The 24,042-nt window shown below is 39.4% G+C and overlaps 1 protein-coding gene across 1 annotated transcript; it reads left to right on the top strand.

Annotated features, from left to right (window-relative positions):
* Positions 1–1,224: 1,224 nt before the first annotated feature.
* Positions 1,225–24,042, top strand: LOC114365552 (low-density lipoprotein receptor-related protein 3-like). The gene is made up of 7 exons (XM_028322155.1): positions 1,225–1,252; positions 11,513–11,644; positions 19,942–20,050; positions 20,817–20,983; positions 21,612–21,866; positions 22,635–22,811; positions 23,972–24,042. The coding sequence occupies exons 1-7, from the start codon at positions 1,225–1,227 to the stop codon at positions 24,040–24,042; spliced, it is 939 nt and encodes a 312-aa protein (XP_028177956.1).

Below are 24,042 nucleotides of genomic sequence, written 5' to 3'. Positions count from 1 at the left end.
ATCGACCTTATTAACAAGTACTGTTAAGAATACTCGTGAGTAAAGGTAGGTAGTTAATCAGAATCTGCAGTTAATACTTACAAACTACCATTACCAGCACCATTACACTTTAGTGTAACGTTAATACGAAAATGAGATCAATGGGACTTAGATTAGCAATATTGCACATTTCCACGCTAAGCATTGCCGAAAGTGTGTTTTAAAGTATCCGTAATTCACGGGTAATACTCGTAATAAATATCCTGTAATACCAACGGTTTGTCTACGAGTACGTTGTTATTGCCGCAGATTAAGGAAGCAACACCGCTAAGCTGGGCCTAACCAAATAAATACCAGTAATGCTACTGCGCTTCACAACTTCGCGTATCTACTCAACTTAACCACAAATCCCAAGATTATCGAGGTGAGAGATAATCTTTAACTGGGTCATGGGGATGTGGAAACACTAAGGCTGGGTTGCACTATCTTACTTTAACTTTGACAAACGTCAAAAATCTGTCAAACTCCATACGAAAAGCAACTCAGCCTTAGGTATAACTTAGTTCTCGTCCAACTTTGCTATAACTTTTTGAACATTTTACAAAGGTATTTAGATTTACACTAGGCTTTTCATGGAAAACCGTTTGAACATTTTTTCCCTTTTCACAACATTTTTCATTATAGGTATGTACTCTGCTCCTATTACGAGTAATCGCAGCGTGGTACATAGCCTTCCTTGGTAAATGGGCTATCCAACACAAAAAAATATTTTTTTACAGTTGGTAGTTCCTGAGATTTTTTCGCGTGCTTTCTAGTCGCTAGTGCATGCAACATATCGTTTACGATAGTGTTTATGTACGAGGAACATTTTATGCTTAATTTCTGAAATACCTAAGGGTAAATCTTTTGGCTGACGTTAATTTTATTAAAATGAGAAGCAATTTGGGGTTTCGAAAATTCTGGCACTAAACCGGTATCGCTAGCTCAGTTTATTTACGATGTTGTTATAGCTTAAGGAGGCTATTCGCAAATGCCAGTAAGCTGGAAACCAGGCGGGCTTAATCTGGCCATAAAACCGGTTTTGTCCGCTTTTGTTACAGATGCGACCAGCAAACAAAAATAGTTCTCGGCTGAGACACCGAACGGTTTGATAACAAAAAATATTCAGTTGTCTTCTGAGGTTTAATAGCAAAGAACTTTTAAGCCCCTGGTGCTTTCTTACCTCAGGCTATTTTTTGTTCGGTAATGAGGTTGAGGCTGCAGGTCAAGAAAGGTATAATATCTTATAAGGAAGGAAGGTATAATCTTAGTTTTTTACACAAAGCAATAAATGTTCTACAGTTATCTGAAAAAATATACCTAATGAATTTATTCCCGCTCCGGTGCCAATAATTTAACATTTATAATATTAAGAACTCTATTTGTGTACAGAACATAAACCACTAAACTGATTTGGTTGGTACAGTTTTTTAACCCGGTTTTTCAAAAGGGGGACACGCTCTAAATAAAGTATTTCCTTTCTATGTCAGACCGAAATTAACACGGGTGAAGCCGCGGGCAAAAGCTATATTTTTAGATCCTTTTCCGTTCAAATCTGCGTAGGACGTGTGCAAAAGTACACTGAAAATAAATTCCTTATAAGCGAGGGAAATGTCCGTATTACCACGCCCACGGTAATTGTATGAAAACAAGCAATAAAATATAGGAAAACCGTATCATATTCTAAAAGAGGTATTTTTATTTCCGTGAATAGAGATGTATTTTATTTATAACTCATCGTAAAAGAAGGAGGACTAAATAAATATGGATTCATTTCACAGATTTGAGACACTCATAGCTAGTACTTATATGTACTTGCAACTAACTTAACACTTGCCAAATTAATGTTTGTCTCGAAGCACTAGTAAGGCAAAAAATAATGAGACATTTAAAGACTCCTTAAGAGCATTTGAAATTAAGATATTTTTACCCGACTGCGACCGACCCGACAAAGATTTCAGTCTCTAATTTACTTCTATATAAAAATAGGCTACCTAAAATATTTTGGATAGTATCCAGTATACCAATCTTTCGATTCGATCAGAAATAGATTCAAGTTTTAATTGAATCTATTTCTGATCGAAGCTAACTGAACTTGTATCGTTGCTACAAAATTTTTCGAAGGCTACAGTACATTCACGGTACTGGTAACGACGAACTTTTAATTAAACCCTTCTAGCCAGTCTCGTTTCCATACTTTGCTTTTTAAACTAGTTATTGAAGGTACTATTTTGGTACAATAATCGTATATGTTACAAAACAGCATTTAACACAACTCAATAAGATGCTACATTGTGTAGCTTAATATACTGTTCTTCCGTATTATTTCTAGTGTAGGTACTTGACAGAATTGTGTTCGATATGGCATCTTAAGCCTAGTGTCCACTTGAGCATGCTCAGGCGAATACGCTTTAGTGTTTAACACCGATATGACTGACACAATAGCTAACATAGATGCAAGCCGCTTCCAAACAAGCTTATGAAGCTTCCAAGAATAAGGTTTAAATAAAATTATAATAATTTTATACAAGGCATACGAGTACATTCTATGAACTTTGTTTCTTACTGATTGCTTCCTTACTCTTCATTCTTACTCTCATTAATGATATAAATATTTTTAAAGCATATTAGCAATTTGTAAATACAAATTCTAAATATTTGCATCCACACTAACTACGTAGGTAAAATGCCTGTTTTAATTAATGACCTAAAAAATACCTAGAGATAAAACTTCGCATATTTATTTTAACACCACGTTGTAATGTCCCCTGGGTTTGTCAGTTTACATTACAAAAACCACACTAACCTACTCTCACACAATACCCACGGAATTTTAAACGACACTTATCTATACTTCTATACTAATATTATAAAGCTGAAGTTGTGGAACATGACGCTCAACCACCATAAGGAGTTAGAGCATTTAATTTACACAATCTTGGTTTGTCTATATATACTGGGCAGGGTAAAAAACTTCGTCACCGCGATGCAGGATTGTATGCGCGGTGGAGTTTGCCATAGTAAGATCGTAACAGCGCCATCTGTTGGTACGGTTTGTAGTGGCGCAATTTATTAATCACAGTTTGTTTATTTGGTTGAACGCGCTAATCTCAGGAACTACTGGACCAATTTGAAAAATTCTTTTTGTGTTGGATAGTCCGTTAATCCCTGAAGGCTTTAGGCTATATATCATCACGCTAAGACCACTAGGAGCGGAGCACCAATGAAGAATGTTTCAAATCAGTGATTTTTTTCCTTTTGAGAGCTGACGCTGCGTAAACGGTTAAAGTTTCGCATAAATTATGTATGATAGGATTTTCCCCTTTAAAAGTTCTACAAAAAAGTCCGCTACAGCATATGTCTATCTTTTATGGTTGGCTCACTGTAACCTTTTTGTCTGGATGTCTGGATGTTTGTTCCTCTTTCACGCAAAAACTAATAAACGGATTTTGTTGAAACTTTACAGTATTATTATTTATAACCCAGGCTAATATATAGGCTACAATTTATGACGATATGTGACAAACTAAATTTCAATAAATAGTTAAGAGGTGAGAAATATCCTTAAAACCGCCATCTATCGACGTGCTTTTGACGGTCGTTAACATTCATGAGAGCGAAGCCGTGAAAAGTATCATTAAAATTTTATGTAATTGAATCATTCACTGTGTTTAAACGATCAAATAGTATTCAAACATTTAGATAATAACGTTAAAAACCATTTAAAAATCCTATGAGAACTTTTTCGACTTCTACACGGACGAAGTCGCGGGCAAAAGCTATTTGTAAAATCATCATCATCATCATCATCATTTCAGCCATAGGACGTCCACTGCTGAACATAGGCCTTTGTAAAATAATTAGACTAAATTATTAAAAGTGCCTACCCAAAGTCATTAGTCCACGCGGACGAAGTCGCGGGCACAGCTAGTTATTTAATATTTTGGTAAATTTCGGACTTTTTAAAACTAGCTGTGCCCGCAACATCGCACGCGTGAAAATAAAATTGTTTAAATATTTCGATGCTCTGCTCTTATTGTTTGTAACGTGATAATAATATATTACTAATAATTAAGTTACTTCGGTAACAGCCTGTAATTTTTTCAAATCGAACAAGTGGTTCTTGAGATTAGCGCGTTCAATCAAACAAACAAATTCTACATCTTTTAGTCAGGTAAAACACTATTTCATTAACAAAATAAAAAAACATAGGTACATTAAATTAGTTACTACAAACAATTGTAAAACTATTTTTACATTCATGCCCTGGACACTGTTTTAGTTTAATTTACTGTGTAAATTATGAAGATACCCAGTCCGTGCCTTATCCGGCGCGCCCAGGATCTATGCCCACTCCTCTGATGAAACAATAAAAACAACAATCTATGGTGATGGAATAACTTTCTGTTTGTATAAGTTTCACGGTAAATAAATACATAACACTCATTAAGGTCTAAGTACTATAGGATACAAATAGGTTTTGAAATTTTAAGGCTGAGTTGCACCACCTAACTTTGATCGTAACTATAACGATAACCGGTGTATTTTGTATGGAGTTTGACAGATTTCGTCAAAGTTAAAGTAAGATGGTGCAACCCAGCCTTAGTCTACAATCATGTTTTCCATTGGAGTTGCTCCTGAGTGTTCACTAGGTGTATTTAAAGATGCGCAAATCAACCAAAGAATAGAATGTTTCCAGATTAGTCGTCTAAAACACATGCTCTCTCCAATTTTTTTTACTGTATTTTGACGTTCAAAAGTGCCATTAGTGGTCAAAATTTAATTAAAAAATGTTTGATATTGATTTGAATTTTGAAAAAATGTGTAGTAATACATACATTCTCTGTTTGGTGTGTAGTCCCCCTGGCAGCAGCGCTCTCTGAAAAACATCAATCTTTGAAACTGCGATCTTGAACCCGCCTGCCAAGCGTGAGGATTATGGCAAAACCTCATAGTCCACCAGTGGACTGTAAAGGGCTGTTGATGATGATGATGATGATGATGAATACGTACATACGTAGATTTTTAGTAGTAGAGCCCGTCGCGCTCTCGCTTCAGCCTTCAACTCGCTCGCAAATGTGATAAATCACTAAGTAAAGTTCTAAATTAGTTTGTTTTGTAATAGCCTAAATGAAGTATATCTGACTGTAAGAAGCTATTAATATACAACGCAAACACTAAGATCCCATCCCTTTTTGCGTCTATTAACGTGTCCCAAATAGTTCTATTCCATTACTCAGTTCCATTCAAGTGGAACTAATAGATAATGGCACAGGTAGGTGTATATGTTGACAAAAACTTAACCTTCTTGAGACCTTTATTTTGGGACTAAGTAAAATGTGACATTGACTGTAGCCATATTTCCCAAAAAAGAAAAAATATTATGAAAAGGTTAATTTTATTGAATGTAGGTAAATGAAGAATGGAATAAGCATAGTAAAAAATTTCATAGTGACAATTTAGTTAAATCTAAACTAATAATTAGTAATAATTGTAATTATTTTGTAAGGTGTTACGGTTTACGGTGTGTTAACCATTGACCCCTTCATCCATTAAATAAGAAGATAGTATTCGCATAACATTTTATAAGTAGTAAGAGGCCTAAATGCGACCTTTTGAACTCTATCATCAACATACATTTTCGATTTATCCAGTTAATATTTTCATGACATACAAATCCAATTCTTCCAGTCCTATTTTCTTCAAAACATTAGTTCGTTCCCCTTGAGAGCTATAAAGGTATCGCTAAACGATGTTCTTATTTAGATGCGGGGGTGGTAATAATTACACGACTAATTAGGGTTGATTATGGTAATTAAGCCGATAATAATGCCACAGGCTGAGGTTTCGCCAAGGACGAGGTCAAATGTACAGGATTGGTAGGTGAAATGAAATTAAACTCTTCTGGGCCTGAAATATAATTTCTATTAATAAGCTCCCGAAAATTAATAAACTGAATTCAACGTTTTACAAAATATTATAGTAACTTCAATTTTTTTCCACGAGGAAACTCTTGGCCTGCATCACACCGATGATGATGAAAATGATGATCAGGCTGAAAGTAGGGATCCTTAACCACCGAGAAATTGACTATCTTACCTCCAACTACCGGAAGTGGAACACAACAATGCTGTTAAAATATTGTTTTGTTAGGCAAGATGGTGTTAGCTAGCCAAGCGGACTTAAAACAAGCAACAAATCTGCCCCCACTGGTAATCGCGCTCGGGACTTCTAAGCTGGGTCTGAAGCAGGTGGTCTTACTACTAGACCACCCAAGTAACACAAAACACAATTATAAGAAGCGTACAACAGCATGAACCTACGTGCAGAGCAGTATATGAGCAGCATATGTAGCACTATATCAGCCGTATAAAAGTCTATAAGTGTCTTGTAAGCGCAATTTGGGCCCCAAATAATACGGCTTTGAGCATTATTAAATATTATTAGTGCTGCTAACCAGCGCTTATAATGTTATTGAAGACAGACATTAGTAAAGTTGTTAGACAGTATATTCTAATGTAAAAAGCATTTTATTAGATGTTAGTACAGCTTTGAAACAGCTTTCAGAATTACAATGCCAAAGTTACGTTTTATTCTAAGGCTGAACGTTTTATTTTGTTTGTTTGAAAGTATTCGAAAAAACTTATCGCATTTTATTGTCCGATTTGATTATTTTTCGTTTAGAGTATTGCAGTGCAATGGTGTTGTGAGGAGATGTTTTAATAAAAAAAAAAAAAAAAAAAAAAAAAACATACGGGTCGAATTGAGAACCTCCTCCTTTTTTTGAAGTCGGTTGAAAATCAATCTAATGACACTTCACAATGCATTTGCATTTGCGCTGGGCTATTCATCAATACTATTTGACTGGGCGGTAATTGACTCCGCGCAATTATAGCGCGAATGGTGCCGTTCGCGCGTCGATATCATCGCGTGCGACTTGCGGTGAAAGAAAACTAAAATGTTTTGCTGTTTACGATATTATAGGCATGAATAGAAACGTTACACAAATGTCGTTACGTAGGTAGTTTGCCTACTAGTCACTCGCTCAGTTTTGGATAACCCCCGCTTGAAAGTCCACTTTACATATAGTTTGCTACGCATGTATATTCCTACATTCGCCGGCATGCATTTTAGGGCCTATACCTGAAAGGAGTTAGTTTTCAGTTGGCTGTAAACTTCGATTTTTAGTAGAGATTAATGTTAGTAAATGGAGTTCGCGACCAGATAACTTCATAAAATATTCCTTCAGTGCGGGTTGTACATCAATGGGGATGTCATACAAAATCTTTAGGAGAGTCGCGTTTTAACAGATCACAAAAAAGTAGTATTGACTAGAATCATCGTCATTCAGCCAAATGACGTCCACTGCAGGACAAAGGCCTACCCCAAGGTTTTCCACAATCATCATCATCATTTTAGCCATAGAACGTCCACTGTTGAACATAGGCCTCCCCGCCTCCCCCAATGATATCCTCAAAGGACTAGTATGGTGTCCATTAATGTATTTCAAGACTAAAATACTCGAACAAGATACATCCCCAGATTCCTACCGCCTCTGTGACAGCGGACGGCACCGCTCCGCTTCATTCATACCGTCCGCTCGATCCGCACCGCTCCGCTTTATCCGCACCGCCTTTGACCGCAGCGCTCCGCTATTGTCCGCGCGGGTCCGGTTATTGCTGTGAAATAAAGATAAACTGACTCGGTCGGATTGGGTAATTGATGTGAGGTGATTTTGTTTAATGATACCTTTTAAAAACCTACTTATGGTGTGGAAACCGTGTAAATAAAATGAGTTAAAATATTGTTGTATTTTCGAAATGTTCGATGTTTATGAAAATTTAAACTGCTATAATGTAATATTATTAAGTAAACCAAACCTATCTGTGCTCGCTCGTACTCATAAGTTGCCAAAAATAATACGACGCGCGTATGAAATGATCTAATACGAAATGAACTTACTCTAATTTTGGGTCATAGAAAAGTTATTCTGAACTTGTAAATCCCATATATTCGTTCGTTAGAATAAAGCAAAAAGCTCGTTTCGCTACGTAGCACAGTAATAGAGCTTTAGTCGACTATAGCTTTCGATAAATAAAATTGTTACTAACGAAATCAATTAATCTGCTCGGACAACACATCCGTTACCATCCTCCTGAAACGCCCTGATAACTCTTCTATACTTCTATTTGCCAAAAAAAACAGCATTGGAAAGTGTTCTATTGCTGTCTGTGCCACAATGCAACTTGATAAAGTAGGCTTACATTTTTAAGACCTGTGACGTGACACGTAATGCAAGAAAAAAGATTTGATTTGATTGGAACTTCAGTCTGAATATTATCGTCGACACCCGTAATTTTCAAAACTGGTGTATCTTAGTAGATGTAGTATGATCTTTCAAAAGGAGGAAAGTTTTCATCACATTATGAAATTATTTATTTTCTTAGGTAGGTAATTCGTTTATCGATTTACCCAACACCTAGTATGTCATGCGACCAAGTGACGTCCACGGCTGGACAAAGGACTCCCCCAAGGATTTCCTTAACGACCGGTCCTGCGCTGTCCGTATCCAGGTACTTCCCGCGACCTTTACCGGATCGTCGGTCCACCAAGTGGGGGACCTGCCCAATCTACTTCTTTTCCGCCCCAGCAGCGGCCATCAGCTCTACGAGCCATGTGCGTCTACTCTGTGGAGGCTTTATTGTGTCCAAAAAAGTGTTCTGTTGCTGCCATTGTAGGCATTGTAGCGGAATAATAAATCCGCGCGGTGAAATACGGGCGCAGCGGCGATGCAATACGTCAGCGCCGCGCGTCTCGCGCCGATCGGTGCGCGAGTGGCCGGCTTTAGGGAGATTTACACGAGTGGTAGAAATGAATGTGCTGAAGATTTACGTTTTCTAAAGAGGAAAAAAATATGTACGTAGTTAAAGCTAGATGGACTGGCTACTGGTAAGAAATTCCGAATAATTAGTATACCTATAAAATTATCTAAGTATCTTACATTCGGATCTACTTAGCAACCTCTTTATCTGCGGATTAAAATAACAAAAACCGTCGTACGTTGCGAATCGTCCTGCGCCCCATTGTGTGACATCAGATGTGACAGTTGCATTTTTCGCGCGCGCCCGGCCATATAGCGCTCTGAACCGGACAGAACTAGTTTTCACTGGATGAAACCGGTTTTCACGTGTCAAACGGACGCATTGTGGCCGCCCCCGCAGGACCCTCCTGATTACTAGCTGATTGGAGCGCCTAATGACGTGCCTTGTTGAGTTACAAAGGAATATTGCGGCGGCAGCCTAATTATTGTTTACTATGTAATGTCACGGTTTATTACGTGATTTTGGAAGGAGTTAATTAGGCGTGGGAACTATAATGATGGCGTGGGATATGTGGTTTAATATGTAGATATACTCGTTAACATAATCCTAAGATGAGTTATCAACAATTAATTAATATTAAAATTAGTTTAAGGCATAAAATCAGTGTAGTGCTAAGTAGTAATTAATTTTTTTGTAGTATTTTCTTGATTTTGCGACTTCGAAGTATGTGTTTTACACTATTGACTAACCCTTTGAATCGGATTCCAATCATAGTCCATTTTATTGACAGTAGGTGAGTTCATTGCAAACTACAAACCTATTAATATAGCCAAGTAATTTGCCTGTCCGGAGTGCAGCTCATGCTCAACAGAAACCAGCCTCTCGAAGCCCTCGCTTTGAGGCCCTAGAGTCCCAGTCTTGAGGGCTTTATGATTGTGATTGCTTAGATATTAATGGTTGTTCATCAATAATATAACAACGGGCATTATCATCCGTAAGATGATGATGTCACAAAAACACATCAAGTTAGGTAAATATACAAATTTTACAAAACTTCAATAATTACAACAACCTACATCTAAGTTTAGCATAATGTGATAAAACTCATAAAAAACTCATAAAACTAATTTATTTCTGTAAATAGGCTTAAAAAAGCACTTTTACACGTCCCAGTATTAACCCTACCACTGCTCCAGGACAATAAATGGGCCAACGGTGAGAAGAAGCAGCGCAAGAAACTCAGCAGTACTATTGTACTATTGTCAGCCTCTTTTTCAAAGGTTTACAGGCTTTAAAAATACATAGTTATAAATATTTATGCGAGCTAGACAGTTACGCATTATGAAATTCGTATTCTTCTCAATTGAGAGAAGATTGTGATTTTTTAGTAATATTATTTGGAAAATGATTGAATAAGTGACTAGTCATTTGATTAAGCACCTGATGTCATGCCCTGAGTGCCCAAGCAACTGCACTCAGGAGGATTTGATGAGTGCTACTGGCAACACCACTCTTGTGGCGGAGTTTTGGGCTGACACTGTGTAGGTTTGTTATCGACACGAAAAGAAGAAGAAGAAGTACTAGTAGGTATACATTGTTTCATTTCCGCCCATGTTATTTACTTTCGCGGAATAATTCATCGACACATTGATGCTAAAGGTAAACTTAGAACACCAAGCTAAAGTAAACTTCTCAGCCTAAGTTCTCGTGTGTAGTAGCTACGTACGTTCCCCATAAACAACCCTCGACCCTCGGCTGATCGACGTCTGACGTCGGCGCTAATGACGATTGATCTCGATTGACAGCGTCATTCGAAGAAAGGGGTAAGGGCTGTTTGCGCTACAAATCACCGGCAAGAAGATTGAAGAGATTTACGGAAACCCGGATACGTGCTTGTTACGTTCTACGGGTACTTTCGCTCACTCGGTAATCTGTACAATGGAGTTGCAGTTTCAATGTAGAGCTGGCTACCTTTTTCTCAGATCGACTCTTAACATTTGCCAGCAAAAAAAAGATTTGAAAAAGTGGTGATTTAACTTTTTTAAATATTTTTTTTTTGCTCTAGGAAAATTGCCAATACAATAAATCAAATTTAATTGAATACTGCATCGAACATGTTTTGATATTTCGGACGATACATTAAGCAAAATTGCGATATCGCCTTGAACAAAGTGACCAACGTAAAGTACTTGTGGCATTCGAGTCTATACCAAGTCTAACGTTTCTGTCATTAGTCTTCATGCTACTATAGGAGCACGGCTCTCACTAATGCCAAATGGAAGATTTGATCTCGCCAGGGCGTTAAAGGATGTAGCACACTTATCGTAACCGTATCAACTCGAGGCGGTCAATATTCTTTGTATGAAACTCCATACTGCAACGTACACTTATCCGCACTGTAACGCAAACGCCTCGCCTCGTGAGGCGATACGGCGTTGATCCCTTTCCAAGTTGATAAGTCGGGTAGGAGTCTACCCGTAGAAGATGATCCAGCTAATCTCTAGAGTTAGAGCCTTTCTATCATCGTCTTCATGTCAGGAAAAGCACGATTCTTACTAAATTACCAATGGCAAATGGAGGATTTGCTAGGCAGGGCCTTTATAGCCCACAATAGACCTACTCATAGAAGATGACCCAACTGACCTCATTACNGTAATTGTTTTTGTCCCCAGCGCCGCCCGAGTGCGAGGCGGGCCAGCTGACCTGCGGCCAGTACGTGTTCAACAAGACGTACTGCATCCCGCCGCACCAGCGCTGCGACATGCACGTCGACTGCGTGGACGGCACCGACGAGGCTGACTGCAGTGAGTACCAACCTCTTTATTATCAGCCCTTAGCAGTTCACTGATGGACACAGCATCAGGCCTTAGCAGTGTATTTTTTTTCGGAATGACTGTGCTGATTGCCGTAAAGGTTCGGCCAAACCAACGCGATCACAAGCGATCAGCCGGCGTGCAGCGATGGCGATTAATGCATTTAAGTCTGCTGCTGCCGGTGCACGCCGGCTGATCGCGTGTGATCGCGTTGGTTTGGCCGAACCTTAAGCGGCTTTCTCAGCTTCACCGGACAATAGGTGAACGCAAAATTTAAACAACGAGCCCAAGGGCGCCCCCGAGTGGTGCTCGGACCTCGGCCTAGGGCGTTGCTGGGGGACGGTAGCCTAACATAGGTTTGGGGAGAGAAGCTGCCGGGCACGTGCCGATACCGCGAGAAAAAGGGACGGGTCGAAGGGGACTGCGGCGAGGTTTAGCACGGGACTACTCCCACATCTCTTTCCCACCACTGCAACTCCTCTGTAGCCAGGATCTACAGCTTGACCGCCAATAAAAACCCAAACTGTGAAGGTCATGTTTGTCCCGGGGGAAAGTTAAACTGTCATTGGACCCGCAACGAAATTACTCAGAAGAACATAGGAGGAGTTCGAAGTTAAGGTTCGACTTCCCTCCGTTGCAAAGCGGATGACAGATGACAAAAAAAGGTTTAGCAGTGCAGCACTCCTCCTACGTTCTTCTGATTAAATTCGTTGATTTCTGATTAAATAACAGTTTAACTTACTCCCGGAACAAACTTGACCTTCACTGGTTGGGTTTTTATTGGCGGTCAAACTTGCAGCGGTGGGAACGGGAGGTGGGAATAGTCCCGTAGCAGTGCAGCACTGCTGGACATAGGTTTCCTACAATACGCGCTTACAGCTATTATGTAGAAGGTTCGAGCATCACTAGGATAATGCCACAATACTGTTTTCGTGCGTGCGTATTTTCTATGCTACAGACAGCGTTCCCATTTTTTTCTTCAAAATCTACTCTACATTTACAATTATTTATTGTAAGAAAAATAAATATGTATTACAACTTACTCATGAAATTTCCCAGGTTTCTTTCTCAGATGATCCTCTCACTAGTAAAATGTATCCCTATAGCAAAACTGTCACCCCAAATCACCAATCCCTTTGAATTTGCAACTCCTCGAAGACAATGAAACCCCGTTGTTGTCTTGCGACTGTTGGGGAACACCCATATCAATTACACACATCCATAATACATTTCAGTCAATACGCAAAATTCCCTTCATCAAATATGCAAATACCGTAGCGTCTCCGCTAGTGGTGCGCGAACTGATAGTTTGGGAATAGCTGTCGATACTATGATATAGATGAACTACACTGAACTGTCCTTTATTTGACACTGCCAGGGGGGCCACCGTCAATAGCGGATCGCTAGTTCCGACTTTTGCCACGGTGGAAACCCATAGAGTTATTAACCAACCATATAGTTGCACGAAGATGGTGGCGCCCTTCTGTCAATGTCGTCGGTGGGACATTTCAGTGTAGTTCATCTATAATATCAAATCACAAACACTAAAGTCTACAATATTTTGGGTTTAAATGTCAAAATAACCAGAATTGTGTAAGTCCAATAGTCCATGTTCCTAATAGATTCCTAATACATAGTTTGTTCGTTCATTCGTTTTAGCCAAATGACACCCACTACTGGACAAAGGCCTTCCTAGATTCCTTCCTAATAGTAGAAGAGCATTATTCACAATGAGACCAAATCTTTTTAACTTACTCGCTCAGCAACATGACACAAGACTAGATTTAAACCCAACTCTACATATAAATATCTTACTTGGATGTAACAAACCTGTAGCATTGTTTTTTCCTGCTAAAAATGTGTATATACTGATCTTTAAATAGTGAAAGTTTTATTATGTTCTGTGCATGTCCTCAAAGTTTCTCAACATTACATCGATATCGAGAGAGCCTCACTATTTCCGGCCACATAATGCGGGGCCCACGGGACGTCGTTATGCGGGACGGGACTAACTTTTAATACGTACCGGAACGGAACGGGTTGATTCGGGCCCATTTGAATATCGGCAAGTTTTTGATTGTTGTATTTGATATGTGACGGGAAGTGATGCTTGATCTTACGACAACGTTATCAGAATTATGGAAACTTACACTGCACGCATTGATTGATTGTTATTTGGTTAATAATACCTTAACAAAGAATACAGTAGTAAGGACTTCCGGTCCAATAGTGCTGTTTGTTCTGAAAAATAAATACCTACTCTTGATAAATCTCTACTATTGACAAAATTAAACTTCTATTAAAAAACTTTTCATTTTCATCTATGAATTGATGAAATCAATAACATATTATTATGTTCCATTAAATTTAGTTATGCTAGATTTTCCATATCAGTGTTAGGTACTTATTTTTTAGTTAAACATCTCAACCCCCACAATGTATGTCTAGATTCTAAAATGTAGCACGCCGCACTCATCAAGGCTACCTTGTTAGGAGCAGATGGGAATCTTGGCTAGAGGGTTAACACTGACACACTTCCACGAAAACTAAACCACGGTCTGTCCGAAAAGTATCCGACATTATGTATATTTTGATTTAAAAAAATGAAGGAGGTTCTTTTATGTAACAACTGGTGTTTCTCCTTTTAAATATTTTAAAATATTTCAGAGCAATATTCATTTAATTAACATACCTAATTGTTTGTTGAGTTCAAATTACTTTGATGCCAGGTAGCCCAATTAACCGTAAAGCATGCCACAAGTTTGATAAGGGTGTGAGTTGTGACGTATGATGTTCCAAATCTCTATGGTTTCCTCATATAACTTACACGTGTACTTATTACTTGACTTATATGATAGATATTTGTACAAATAATATTTTGTGTGACTAGCCAAACCTAAATGAGCCAATGTATCGTCGTTGAAGTTTACCGACGTTGCTGGTCGGATACTTTTCGGACAGTGTTCACTAGGTCCATGACAACAAACAGTTCTCACCTGATTTTAGATAAACCTTCCACTCATTACTGCAATACTTGAGTAAGCGACCAAAATATGCCGCCCTATTTCTTGTAAAGGGAACTCTACTAAACGAAATACCACGACCAGCGTACACTGGTCTTCCTCAACTGTCCCTGTTCTTACCAAATAAGGTTCCATAGGGGTCTTTAGGTTTGGTGTACAGGGCAAGTTACGCTGGTCACAAATGGGTGAACTTCTGACAAGTGGGGAACTTTTAATGGTGTGGAAATTGCGTTTTTGTTTGCCACTCGTATCGCTGATGTGCTGTTTTCATGTAAATCCACTGTCCCTGAACTTCCCTGAAGTCCTGGGTTGAGGAAATTGCCTCGATTTTTAATAAACGTTACAGGATCTTTGGGACGGGAATATTCTGGCAACTTTCGGGTAAAACTGCCGTAAAGTTACCGATCCCATTTACGATATCGATATTGAAGAATACCAAAGTCTGATTCCAAAGTCCACCAGACTCTTATTTTATTTTACTTTGTAAACATCTTGACACCCTCAATTTCCTTCAAAAAGATTGTCAATTTTGCAAATGCCGTTTTAAAATAAAATCTCGTTCATTTGAAGCGGCATCGCTCCTCAAAAGGGGAAAAGCAGCAACACGTAGTACAAGTGAAAAGCTCATAAAACATTCATCCCGCTACTTCCGGATTTATTTCACCTGCGGCGACGAAGTTTGCCCAATAAAAAGCTCCTTACATCTAGGGTTACCATTGCGAGCTCGCAAATGTGTGTAGATAATCTTCTGAATGTTCCGATTAAACTGAGATTATAACAACTGTTATGGAGATTACGAGAAACCACAGGTGTATTTCATGGCCCAACCAGTTGTCCATTTTACATACTATCAGATTTATAGTAGTCAGATTATTCTGATTGATATAGGTCAGTCAATTTGGCCAGATCAATTGAACAGAATCTTACATCACTCCCAATATTAAATCTTACACCCCTCCTTCTTGGCAGGGGTGTAAATGGGGATGGTTAAATATTTCGCCAATCATTGTTTAATTTGATAATTAACTATAGGCACCTAATTAATTAAGTGCTTTATGCACACTGAGTATTGTAACTACACAGCGACAACCGTCAATTCTGATCCGCAAGGCCAAGAAGTTCGTACAAACCCTCCGTTGGTAGCCCTGTCCCCATCTGCATTTTACAAGAAAAACATTGAAACTTCGCAACGACGGAGTCGTAATAGTCCGCAATTATTGCATTCGCTTTTTACTCCGCGTTTCCCCACACGCCTCGAACAGTGTTCTGGGAGCTGGAGTCAAGCGGTATATCTCGGAAACTTTATTTTGCGTTGGTCGGATGTAATCGTCCATGGCTATAAGTATTTTCTTGTTCTCGTGTGCTGCGATTTTCTTTGCCTTTTATTGTATCTTGCACATCCGTGAGATTGCACGGGCCCCGGGCCGATTGCGCCCCAGACGATCAATTTGAGCCCGGATCCACACTTTGTGCCCCAAACCCATTCCTTTGTTGATCGTTATAGTTATTTCTACTGCTGGCTGGTTTTCTGCTTCAACTCTTCTGAATAGTGACTTGTTTGTAAGAGTGTAATCCTTCGAATGTAGAATTCAGAATTTCCTACTAGGTATGTGTTTATTTTTACCTTAACATTTATATTTTTGTTTAGATCTATATTCGCCTTTATGTAGGTAGGTATTTGATCAAATTCACATCTGGTTTTAAGCTTGGGAGGTTTCTCCATGTATTTTAGACGCCCGGTCTAGTGTTTGAAAATACATCGACAGGCAGTCCAGGCCCCTGCTATTGCAACAGAAAAGAGCAAGCGAAACGCTTTGTGCGGGTGGCTGTATTTTTTTCTTAACACGTCACCTGCCAGTACCACTGCCTCTCTAATTTTGTACTTTTTTCGTCGAGGAATAAGTTGTTTCGTTCCTAAGGCTTTCGTTTCTCCCTTTAATAACATTCACATAAACCTTTACTATCTTCTGCTATATCAAAGTAATAAAAATGTACGCAGTCAGATTTTTTTATTACGAATACGTTTCGTTCCCTATACGTTTCAGCCCCATTAAACGATCTCCTGAAACAAACACCGGAGTGTACATAACACACACAGCCAACAATCCGCTCGTATCGGTGGAAATAAATTTTTATTCGGCAGATCTAAATAAAATGGTAGTTGTAAAAACGCGACATCTGCGAGGAGGGTATTACTGGAACGCGGTTCACGGCCCTCCGTAATCCTCCGACACTATAGCCTCGACCTTGGAACGGGGAAATGGAATTTAACCATAAGGATATTGTGTGGAACATGGAAAAATCCAAGGGATTGCTTCCAGAATCTCTCTTAAAGTTATTAAATATCCGTATTTATCTTTCATTTTTCGTAGTAGGAAAAGACTGCTGAATTTCCCATTTCATAAAAAAGTTATGTTCCGAATAGATTGGAAAAATGTTCGGGAAATATGCCCAGAAAGTTGGAACATGTGGAAAAAAATAATAATGTTTTTCTATTGTATTGCTGAATAAACAACACCTGTCAACTTGATAATTAGTTAGGAGGGAATATGAGACAGGAGTGTTTAAGCTATCAATGTAGTAAGTCATACTTTGCCGCATACATTAACAAATAAACAGCATGTATCCCTACTTGGTATTCCTTTAAAGTAGCAAATCCTTTTTCAATTTGGAATTGCAGCATTTCAATATGGCTCTTCTTTTCTTCAATCTATAGACGTTGTTCATCTACGTAAGCTTACGCTCCTATTTCTCCCGTATATAGCAGAAAGATAGCCAGTAACCTTGTACAGTGTGCTTACCATGAGTTTACGTTACGTGTGCTCGCTAGCGACTGCGTAAAAAAATGACATTAATTGTATGACATATTGTGCAGCGCCCCTAGCGGCTACTTTCAAGAAACAAAATCTCCATAGAGATTTTTGACGTTTTCGCTAGCGAGTACACCTAACGTAAACTCATGGTAGGTAGCTTCTTTTTGAAGTCGCAACGATAAATCTGTTTCAGTTTTTTGCCAGTCATCATAGCAAACAAGACTTCTCACGCATTCGGCATCCATGATACTTACTCCTATTTCATAATTGCTATCCTACATTGAATTTATCTCAACAAGAGTCGCCTAAAATGTAGAAGCAAAAATAAATCTGCAGACTATATTTAACTCTACCACAATTTTTTTCATCTTTCTGACTTTAATCAAACTAACCAAGTACAGAAACATTTTTCCAGAGTTATGTAATAATGCTGTAATCGAGTAAATACAGACATCATTCATTTTCAGAAGACAACAACAAACATAACAACAACAACAAAAATGTTTAGTTAACTTCTAACAAAGTTTTTGTAAAAGCCCAAACCTACTGTTTTCTCCTCCCGTGTTCCCCGACAGAGGCTCAAAAGAGGCGATATTGAGGCTGGATCAATCCCAGGCTCTGCTAGTTTAGGAAAGGTCTGAGTGTTAGTTTGTTCTTGGGATATTGAAAACTTTCAATGCCAAGTCTGCTGGGCGTTTTTGCTCCTTTTTTGCCTTTATGTGGAATAAATTATCTTTCCTAGAACTTTTTAGGCTAGGTTTTCTTAGGTCTGTATTAATATAACCTCGGACTAGATATATTTTGAGATGATACGGAGATAGGCAACTAATATTTTACTAAATGTGGTTGGATTTTGGAATAGTCTCACACCCACACACTAGGTGTATCTGGCACACAGTGAATCGCTGTCCCAACGCCTAAGTAACTATTTATTTTAATGGTCCTGGGTCAAAACTGTTATATTAATAAAACCGAAGTGTATTTTCTTTCTCGATCTATTTTCCTCTGAAGTTCTAATTTCCTACCACAGCATCTTTATGTCCTCACTCGGAACTCCTATTAATACAAAACAGTGATCAGGCGCACTCCATTTGCGAGGCATTGTGCTGGAAATGAAAAGGCCGGCTTAGACAACCGCGATATAATGCGATTTTCATATAAAGTTATGCAAAAATCCCCGGCACAGGGTGCTTTGAGTCGAGTGCCGCGCTCTACCCTTTGTGCAGTTTTAAACAGTTTTTCTTAGAAGTAGGGAATAACACGGTGCATAGAGGGCGGTCACTTTCTTTTTACAAACCCCGCTCTACTTTGTTTGGTAATACGTTAGTTTTTCCAGACTCATTTAGGAAGCAAAATAAATGAAGTTATGCCTGAAATGTAGTTTTAGATAGATTCTTTGTTTGGATATAATTTAATTTAATGTTTTTACTCTGAAAACAAGTTTTATATTCGCTTACGAAACAACATCAATAAAAAGTTACGAGAATTTTCAGAATGACCAAATTTCAAACGTGTCGTTGGTATATTTGTGAAGATTCCGAGTAGTCAAAGGCACAATCAATTCCCCAATGAGTAGGCAGTTTACCATAAACTAGTAAAGAATTTTCAGAATCAGGTAATGGTTTCGTGTGATGACGTACAACCGCCTACAAACTTTCCAAATATCACCGTAGCTACATATTTTTTCTGAGAGGCACGCAATTGACACGTGCAACGCCGCGGGCATTGCCTGTATTAAACTTGCTTGTAATTATAATACCACATAGGTATATGGTGTCCGGCTGTGGCCCGCTGGTCCGGAAAAAGGCTCACACTCGGCTGGCGATCGAGAAATGAAACCTATTGTTCTATCGCAAGAAATCCGATAGATCGAGAGATCTTGTGCCTTGTGGGCAAATACCGAACGATGTTTAGGTAATTGTTTTGTTAAGCTGGCTGGCTACAGGGATGTGTACTATGCGAGTAATCTTTACTATTAGTCAGCGTCAAATACATAGTTCGTGAAGTTTTGTGACAACTTTTCAGCCACTTTCGAGTTACACTCCATCGTTACAGGAACTACTACACTACGCAACTATAGGACTACTTTTTTACATAGGTAAAACTGTTAATCCACAGAAAATAAATTAATAATAACATCTACAGGGTGTTCTGTAAATGGGTATATGAGCCGACACTAGCCCATGTTAACGTGGGCATATAAATGGTATGTTGAAGTCAGGATTATCATTTTTTTTTTCAATTTTCACACAAAATTAATTTTATTAAATCCGATTTGTATGAAAATTAAAATAATTAAAATGAAGATATCAATTTTCTGACTTCACCATACCATTTATATGCCCATGTTAACATGGGCTAGTGTCGGCTCATATACCCATTTACCTAACACCCTGTATACTAAAATGTAATAAATTGAGCAATCACTCAAGCTATCTATGTATTGTTTCAGTGTACCGCAAGTGCCAGACTGATGATTTCCAGTGTGGCGTGGAGGGCGCGGGGCACGGCAAAGTGTCTTCACAGGGGCCTTGTATACCTAAGGAAAAGAAATGTGATGGGTAAGTCACTTTACATTTAATGCTGACGGTGTAAAGCCTGGTCCGTGAGCACGTAGAATTTTGTCCAATGACCCCAAGCTACCCATCCTTATCGCTCGCGCGTAATTATGTTGCTGGCGCCCGTCGCACAGTCGCGACAGCAATATAATTACGCGCGAGCGATAAGGATGGGTTGCTTGGGGTCATTGGATTGTGCTCCTGTATCATAGTTTAGTTACTTATTTGGTCGTAATGCCTTATGCCAATCACAAGTGATGTTCCTAACTCACACATCTCACATAGACCTTATCATGTCGGATTTAACCCCAAATAGAATAAAAATGCAAGCAACCCTTTTGTCTCGTCTTCTTTGTGAATTTAAATGTAGGTACAAGAAGTAATTTTACTTTTAAAATAGGTAGGATAGGATTTGTGTAGCTAAGGAGCAAATGCATAAGTCATTGTGCCCGTGAAAGAAATACCCTTCTAATCCTTTGTATACGAATACGAGCTTTTTTGTAAGCGGAAAGTCTGCCTTGCTTTGTGAATTAGTAAAGTATCTTTCGCGTTTCATTTTATCTATTGAAAAACCTATGCATAACTTGCTCTCCATAATTTCGATATGCTACTTTTCTGATTCTGAAGTTTGACACAAAATTTTCGGTACATTTTGTAGCCCAGCAGACCTCAAAAGAAGAGACTAAACAAATAGACCTTAGGATAATGTATCTTGTTGATACTTCTTGGATGGTTCTATTTCTTACCATGTCCTGCTATCTCCTTCCAGCTACTTAGACTGCAGAACAGGCAAGGACGAGCAGGACTGCCCGGGGCAGAGCCTGGCGTGCCGGCTGGACCAGTTCCGCTGCGCTTCAGGCACCAAGTGCGTGGACGCCACCGCCAAGTGCGACCACAAAGACGACTGCGGGGACAACTCCGACGAGGCGCATTGTAGTAAGTAGGCGGATATTTGGTTGCAGCCATTATTTCATCAAACGGTTTACGTCACCAGAATAAATATATGTTATGGATGTTCCAAATTTTTTGTCTGATAAAAGGCAGCTCTTTTTGGAACAATATGCTTCTAACTTTTTTTGTTTTTTTGTTTCTTGTCCAGAGCTGTTGAATCTATCTAATATCTATAAAATCGAATGGTCACTGACTGACTCACTCACTCATCACGAAATCTCAGACACTACAAGTGCTAGGAGTCTCAAATTTTGCATGGGGGTTCCTTTTAGGACGTAGGTGCTCACTAAGACGGGATTTTGCAAAATTCAACCCCTAAGAGTGTAAAATGGGATCCACACGTAAGAAGTCGCAGGCGGCTGCTAGTGTCACATAAATATCTTAACAAGTAGGTGACAAGAAAACCCGACTAAGCTGTACGGCATTCGATCCGTGCAGCGTAGTTCTGTCATCACCCGTCTCCTACAAAGTATCTCTGCACAGCTCTACAAATGGATTTGGCCTTATCAGCATTTGCTCCTTTTGCCATTATCCACATCGTCAAAGTAGATGACATCGGAAAGTAAAATTTACACCTGAAAACATCACAAAATACCTGTATTCTTCTTTCCAGGTTTCCCAGCCTGCCACATCGGTCAGTTCCGCTGCAGCAACGCGCTCTGCATCCCGGCGACGTACCACTGCGACGGATACAAGGACTGCGCCGACGGCTCCGACGAGGCCAACTGCACCGCCATCGCCTGCCCCGACAACAAGTACCTCTGTCCCAAAGGCGGCCCCGGAGGGACCCACAAGTGTATTGCCAGGAGCCAGCTGTGCGACGGCAAGAAGGACTGCGAAGATAATGCTGATGAGGAGACTGCTTGTTGTAAGTTGCATTCTTAAACTGTAATAGAATGGTGTTTACTGATGCTAATTTGTGCTAGCGTAGGTACATGAAGCTATAAAATATAAAGCCCGGTCCGTGAGCACGTAGAAATTTGGCCAATGACCCTATTTGGCCTATTGCTGTCGCGACTGTGCGACTGGCACCCGCAGTGAGTGTGTGAGCGCGATAACAACATAATTACGCGCGAGCGATAAGGATGGGTAGCTTGGGGTCATTGGTCAAAATTCTACGTGCTCACGGACCAGACTATAGCTGGTTTAAACTTTGTAAGCATACACTGAATCACTTACATAAGGAAAATGTTTTGATTCCCGCCTTCCTGTTCTGTAAAGACAGTCATATTATCTCATTGAGCGCTTAGAAAGATGACACGTAGTCTCATAGAACTGATATGACAACAAATTGACGGGAACTCTTAGTCATATTCTGAATCACAGGACCTAAATTTTCAACACTCGAGATGATTTTCACGAAAGCTTCATTGCATTGTAAGTATGTACGTATACTTATTTCTTATCCCCAACGAGGAAGCTCTTGGCCTGTATCTTACTCGTCTGATGGTAAGCGATGATCAGGCCGAAGGCGGAAGCGAGCTTCACCCGGAATCCTCAACCACAGATGTTCTGCCTATCTTACCTCTAACTGCCGCCACTGGGAATCGAACCCGGAACCTCTGCATCTGAAGCAGGTGGTCTTACACTAGACTACATAATCCGTGTATACTACATACGTGTTTTTTCTTCCCAGCGACTGCATCATGCCCAGCGCTGGAATGCGAGTACAAGTGCGTGGCTTCGCCGGCGGGCGGCGCGTGCGCGTGCGGCGCTGGACTGGCGTTGGCCGCCGACAACCGCACGTGCGCCGACCGCGACGAGTGCAAGGAGTGGGGCTACTGCCACCAGTTGTGCGTCAATACTCCCGGCTGTGAGTACTCATCATCTTCATCATTACAGCTATGGGACGTCCACTGCTGAATATGGCGTCCCCCAATGATTTCCATGTTGACCGGTTGGTATCGGCCTGCGTCCAGCGCCATTCTGCTACCTTTTTAGCGGCCGAGTGTACCGCTAATTTATTTGTATAGAAGGAGTGCGAGGAAGAAATAACAACGCAAAGTTACGAGTGATAGTCGCGTCAGCCGGTAGGTATAGTGAGCGAGCGAGCGGCGTGCGCTCCGCGTCGTGCATAGGTTCGGACTAGTTTGAGGTGCGGCGGCGCACGCTCGGCCACGATCGCCGAACGCTCGGCTCGAACAACAGGCGGGCGCGGTGACGTAGTAAGCGGCACTCGCAGGCGGCGAGTACACTGTGCCGCGCCGCGATAGCTACTTCGCGCGATAGATGCGCGAAGCTATAATTCGACTTGTTGGCTACTACGCGTGTGTAAATATTTGTAGGATATGAAATGTTATTTATGTATGTGTATTTAAATGTAAATAATAAATGTAAATGTGTTAATGTGTAAATAAGTGTAAATATGTTTTGTATGTAAATATTAATTACTTATATTTAATTTTATTATTTAAGGTTTTAGTTTAAGTTAATTATTTATTTTTTTTATTTATCTAAATAGTGCTAAAAGCTTTAAAGTAACAATAAAATAAGAAGATAACAGAGCTAAAACTTTAGTAAATGTTTGGCTAATGCTGAGCAGTAAATAAGCATAAGAAAAGATCATAAAAATGCGTTCAATCTGTAAAATGTGTTAATATATCTGAATGCACTATAGAATATTTCGACAACGTTTATTTAATGCATTAGGTTTTCTTATTTACTAATATACGGTTTTAACCTTTGTGTTAGTGTAAATGCTGTTAAAGATGCTGTATATTAAAAGTAATTAATGTTTTAGTATGATTATAAGCCAATTAACTTAATTTTTTAGACCATATAATAGCTTCATGCATTGTAAATTTTACCGCATTCTACTCAAAAGCATTTAAACTAAGTCAAAACTGATTTAAAGTGATAGTCTGACTTTAAAACGTAAATCAATCTTAACTTCAGTGAATATACAGCTTGCGTGTTACTTGGGCACAGACGCGGTTAGAATATTCTTACAATAAAAGTATGAACCTTTTACAGGTAATAAGCACCCTTTTCTCTCCACCACGACCGCAAAATTGAATCGACAATCGACTCCTAATAACTTCTGA

The sequence above is a fragment of the Ostrinia furnacalis genome, unplaced genomic scaffold, assembly GCF_004193835.3.
Source record: "Ostrinia furnacalis isolate ACB-3 unplaced genomic scaffold, ASM419383v2 OfSCF7603, whole genome shotgun sequence".
NCBI classification, from domain to species: Eukaryota; Metazoa; Arthropoda; class Insecta; order Lepidoptera; family Crambidae; genus Ostrinia; species Ostrinia furnacalis.
The sequence above is the reverse complement of the archived record's forward strand: the minus strand, read 5'-3'. Positions and strand labels throughout refer to the sequence as shown.

Excerpts from the sequence above, each read along its gene's own strand:
- LOC114365552 (XM_028322155.1), top strand. The coding sequence starts at position 1,225 with ATGAGGTTGAGGCTGCAGGTCAAGAAAG. Across the intron at positions 1,253-11,512 it reads GAGGCTGCAGGTCAAGAAAG|CGCCGCCCGAGTGCGAGGCG; the intron begins GTATAATATCTT and ends TTTTGTCCCCAG. Across the intron at positions 20,984-21,611 it reads CTCCGACGAGGCGCATTGTA|GTTTCCCAGCCTGCCACATC; the intron begins GTAAGTAGGCGG and ends TCTTCTTTCCAG.